Source organism: Sciurus carolinensis, chromosome 11, assembly GCF_902686445.1.
Source record: "Sciurus carolinensis chromosome 11, mSciCar1.2, whole genome shotgun sequence".
Classification (NCBI taxonomy): Eukaryota; Metazoa; Chordata; class Mammalia; order Rodentia; family Sciuridae; genus Sciurus; species Sciurus carolinensis.
The window spans coordinates 41,608,533-41,612,977 of record NC_062223.1 but is presented as its reverse complement, the minus strand read 5'-3'; the positions used below and the strand labels follow the sequence as shown (position 1 = coordinate 41,612,977).

The 4,445-nt window shown below is 45.6% G+C and overlaps 1 protein-coding gene across 1 annotated transcript; it reads left to right on the top strand.

Moving 5' to 3' along the window:
* Positions 1-501: 501 nt before the first annotated feature.
* Positions 502-3,633, top strand: Rag1 (recombination activating 1). The gene has a single exon (XM_047515809.1). It carries the CDS (start codon positions 502-504, stop codon positions 3,631-3,633), a length of 3,132 nt encoding a protein of 1,043 aa, XP_047371765.1.
* The last annotated feature ends 812 nt before the right edge of the window (positions 3,634-4,445 follow it).

The following is a 4,445-nucleotide window of genomic DNA, read 5'->3' as shown; positions in this document are numbered from 1 at the left end:
TGAACTTTAGAGGTCCTATTGAGAAAGTTAGTGCCTATGCCCATATGCTGGAGTGTGGACCCTATGTTTTCTTCTAGGATTTGCATAGTTTCTGATCTAATTTTTATTTCTTTGATTGATTTTGAGTTTATTGTTATGCAGGGTGAGAGACAAGGGTCTATTTTTATTCTTCTATATATGGACAACCAGTTTTCCCAGGAGCATTTGTTTAAAAGAATGTCTCTTTTCCAATGTATGTTTTTGGCACCTTTGTCAAGGATCACAGGACTGTAAACATGAGGGTTTGTCTTTGTGTCTTCCATTTTGTACCATTGTCTATGTATGTGTCTGTTTCTAGGTTAGTACCATGCAGTTTTTGTTATGATAGCTCTGTGGTATAATTTGAAGTCAGGTATGGGTGATGCCAATGAATCTTTGAGTGCATTGATTTCTATTACTTCCAAGATACATCATTTGTCCTAACCTGACTTGTTTTTGCTGTTCCTAGGTATCTCAGCCAGCATGGCTGTCTCCTTGCCACCCACTTTGGGACTCAGTTCTGCACCCGATGAAATTCAACACCCGCATATTAAGTTTTCAGAGTGGAAATTTAAGCTATTCAGGGTGAGATCCTTTGAAAAGACAACGGAAGAAACTCAAAAGGATAAAAAAGATTCTTCTGAGGGAAAACCTTCTCTGGAGCAATCGCCAGCAGCCATGGACAAGTCTGGTGACCAGAAGCCAGTCCCGACTCAATCAGCTCTGAAGGGTCCCCCTAAGTTTTCAAAGAAATCCCATGATGGTGGGAAAGCAAGAGACAAAGCAATGCACCAAGCCAACCTTCGACACTTCTGCCGCATCTGTGGGAATTATTTTAAGACCGATGAGCACAACAGGAGATACCCAGTCCACGGGCCCGTGGATGCTAAAACCCAAGTCCTCTTACGAAAGAAGGAAAAGAGAGTCACTTCCTGGCCAGACCTCATTGCCAGGGTTTTCCGAATCGATGTGAAGGCAGATGTTGACACGATCCACCCCACTGAGTTCTGCCATAATTGCTGGAGCATCATGCACAGGAAGTTCAGCAGTGCCCCATGTGAGGTTTACTTCCCAAGGAATGCAACCATGGAGTGGCACCCCCATGCACCATCCTGCGACATCTGCCACACTGCCCGCCGGGGCCTCAAGAGGAAGAGACCTCAGCCCAATGTGCAGCTCAGCAAAAAACTCAAAACTGTGCTTGACCGAGCGAGACAAGCCCGTCGGCACAAGAGAAGAGCTCAGGCAAGGATCAGTAGCAAGGAAGTCATGAAGAGGATCACCAACTGCAGTAAGATACATCTTAGTACCAAGCTCCTGGCGGTGGACTTCCCGGCACACTTTGTGAAATCTATCTCCTGCCAGATTTGTGAGCACATTCTGGCTGACCCTGTGGAGACCAGCTGTAAGCATGTATTTTGCAGGATCTGCATTCTCAGATGCCTCAAAGTCATGGGCAGCTATTGTCCCTCTTGCCGATATCCCTGCTTCCCCACTGACCTAGAGAGTCCAGTGAAGTCCTTTCTGAGCATCTTGAATTCCCTGGTGGTCAAATGTCCAGCAAAAGAGTGCAATGAGGAGGTCAGCTTGGAAAAATATAATCACCATGTCTCAAGCCACAAGGAATCAAAAGAGACCTTCGTGCATATTAATAAAGGAGGCAGACCCCGTCAACATCTTCTGTCACTCACTCGGAGAGCTCAGAAGCACCGGCTGAGGGAGCTGAAACTGCAAGTCAAAGCTTTTGCTGACAAAGAAGAAGGTGGAGATGTGAAGTCTGTGTGCCTGACTTTGTTCCTGCTGGCCCTGAGGGCAAGAAATGAGCACAGACAAGCCGATGAGCTGGAGGCCATCATGCAGGGACGGGGCTCTGATCTGCAGCCTGCTGTTTGCTTGGCCATTCGTGTCAACACCTTCCTCAGCTGCAGTCAGTACCACAAGATGTACAGGACTGTGAAAGCCATCACAGGGAGGCAGATTTTTCAGCCTCTGCACGCCCTTCGCAACGCAGAGAAGATCCTTCTGCCAGGTTACCATCCCTTTGAGTGGCAGCCACCTCTGAAGAATGTGTCTTCCAACACGGATGTTGGCATTATTGATGGGCTGTCTGGACTTTCCTCCTCGGTGGATGATTACCCAGTAGACACCATTGCAAAGAGGTTCCGCTATGATGCAGCTTTGGTGTCTGCCTTGATGGACATGGAAGAAGACATTTTGGAAGGCATGAGATCCCAAGACCTTGATGACTACCTGAATGGTCCCTTCATCGTAGTGGTGAAGGAATCTTGTGATGGAATGGGAGATGTGAGCGAGAAGCATGGGAGTGGGCCGGCAGTTCCAGAAAAGGCAGTTCGTTTTTCATTCACCATCATGAAAATTACCATAGCCCACGGCTCACAGAATGTGAAGGTGTTCGAGGAGGCCAAACCTAACTCTGAGCTGTGTTGCAAGCCATTGTGCCTTATGCTGGCAGATGAGTCTGACCATGAGACGCTGACCGCCATCCTGAGCCCTCTCATTGCCGAGAGGGAAGCCATGAAGAGCAGTGAACTAATGCTGGAGATGGGAGGCATCCTCAGGACCTTCAGGTTCATCTTCAGGGGAACTGGATATGATGAAAAGCTTGTCCGGGAAGTGGAAGGCCTTGAGGCGTCTGGCTCAGTCTACATTTGTACACTTTGTGATGCCACCCGCTTGGAAGCCTCTCAAAATCTTGTCTTCCACTCCATAACCAGAAGCCATGCTGAGAATCTGGAACGCTATGAGGTCTGGCGCTCCAACCCGTACCACGAGTCCGTGGAGGAACTGCGGGATCGAGTGAAAGGGGTCTCTGCCAAACCTTTTATTGAGACAGTGCCTTCCATAGATGCACTCCACTGTGACATTGGCAATGCGGCTGAGTTCTACAAGATCTTCCAGCTAGAGATAGGAGAGGTATATAAAAATCCCAACGCCTCCAAAGAGGAAAGGAAACGATGGCAGGCCACACTGGACAAGCATCTCCGGAAGAAGATGAACCTAAAACCAATCATGAGGATGAATGGCAACTTTGCCAGGAAGCTCATGACGAAAGAGACCGTTGAGGCAGTGTGCGAATTAATCCCTTCTGAGGAGCGGCATGAAGCTCTCCGGGAGCTAATGGACCTTTACCTGAAGATGAAACCCGTGTGGCGCTCCTCATGCCCTGCTAAAGAGTGCCCAGAGTCCCTCTGCCAGTATAGTTTCAATTCTCAGCGTTTTGCTGAGCTCCTTTCTACCAAGTTCAAGTATAGATATGAGGGCAAGATCACCAACTATTTTCACAAAACCTTGGCACATGTGCCTGAAATTATCGAGAGGGATGGCTCTATCGGGGCATGGGCAAGTGAGGGAAATGAATCTGGCAATAAACTATTTAGGCGTTTCCGGAAAATGAATGCCAGGCAGTCCAAGTGCTATGAAATGGAAGATGTCCTGAAACACCACTGGCTGTATACTTCCAAATATCTCCAGAAGTTTATGAATGCTCATAATGCATTAAAAAACTCTGGGTTTACCATGAACTCAAAGGCAAATGTAGGGGACCCATTAGGCATAGAGGACTCTCTGGAAAGCCAAGATTCAATGGAGTTTTAAGGGCAACCACTTATGAGTTGGTTTTTGCAAATGAGTTTTCCTTTGGGTTACAATGGGGTCTTCTCCTAGTTCCCTTCACTACTGTGTGTCGGGCTTCATCACCCTAGAGGTGGTAGGTTGCAGTGAGAGGGAGCAGATGCTGTAACCGTGTCAGCAATGGATAACTGATGAGCTGATTGTCTGAGCCATTTCGGGAGCTCAGAAAAGCAACAGGAGAAATCAGTTATTTGAAAGGTCAATAACTCAGAACAGGAGTAACTGCAGGGGACCAGAGATGAATAAAGATATGTGCAACTGAGTGTCATGAACATCAAAGCCAAGGTTGTCAAAGAGCAGCTAGTGAGGCCAGGAAAGGAATTTGTCTTGTGATTTTCTTTTCTCTTCCCCTCAATTTATTATATTTTTTTGTATTGAGATATAATAAGATTTTTCTATTTCATTTTTTTCAGTTTCTTTATTTTATAAATTTCTCATATCTACAAGATACAAAAGAGCTTTGTAGGTTTCTCTAACAATATCTTACACTTGTTTGGCATGATGACCTTTACAAACTTTTCTCAATGCACTTTTGCATTTGGTACATGTATGCAGAAATAACCTAAATAAAGGAAAGTTTTGGGAATTCAGCCGTTTTCTAGGTTATTTAAACCAACTCCATCTCTATTGTCACCTTCACAGTTTAGGAGGTCATTTGATGTCCTGAGTTTTTCAATAATGAAGTCAGAGAATATACCTGGAAGCTACAGTTAACTATTAAATGTTTTTGATAATACAAGTTTATTTAGCTATCAGTAGTCGAATTTGTTTTTAAT

Bases quoted from the DNA above. Each gene is read 5' to 3' on its own strand.
- Rag1 (XM_047515809.1), top strand. From the start codon at position 502: ATGGCTGTCTCCTTGCCACCCACTTTGGGACTCAGTTCTGCACCCGAT.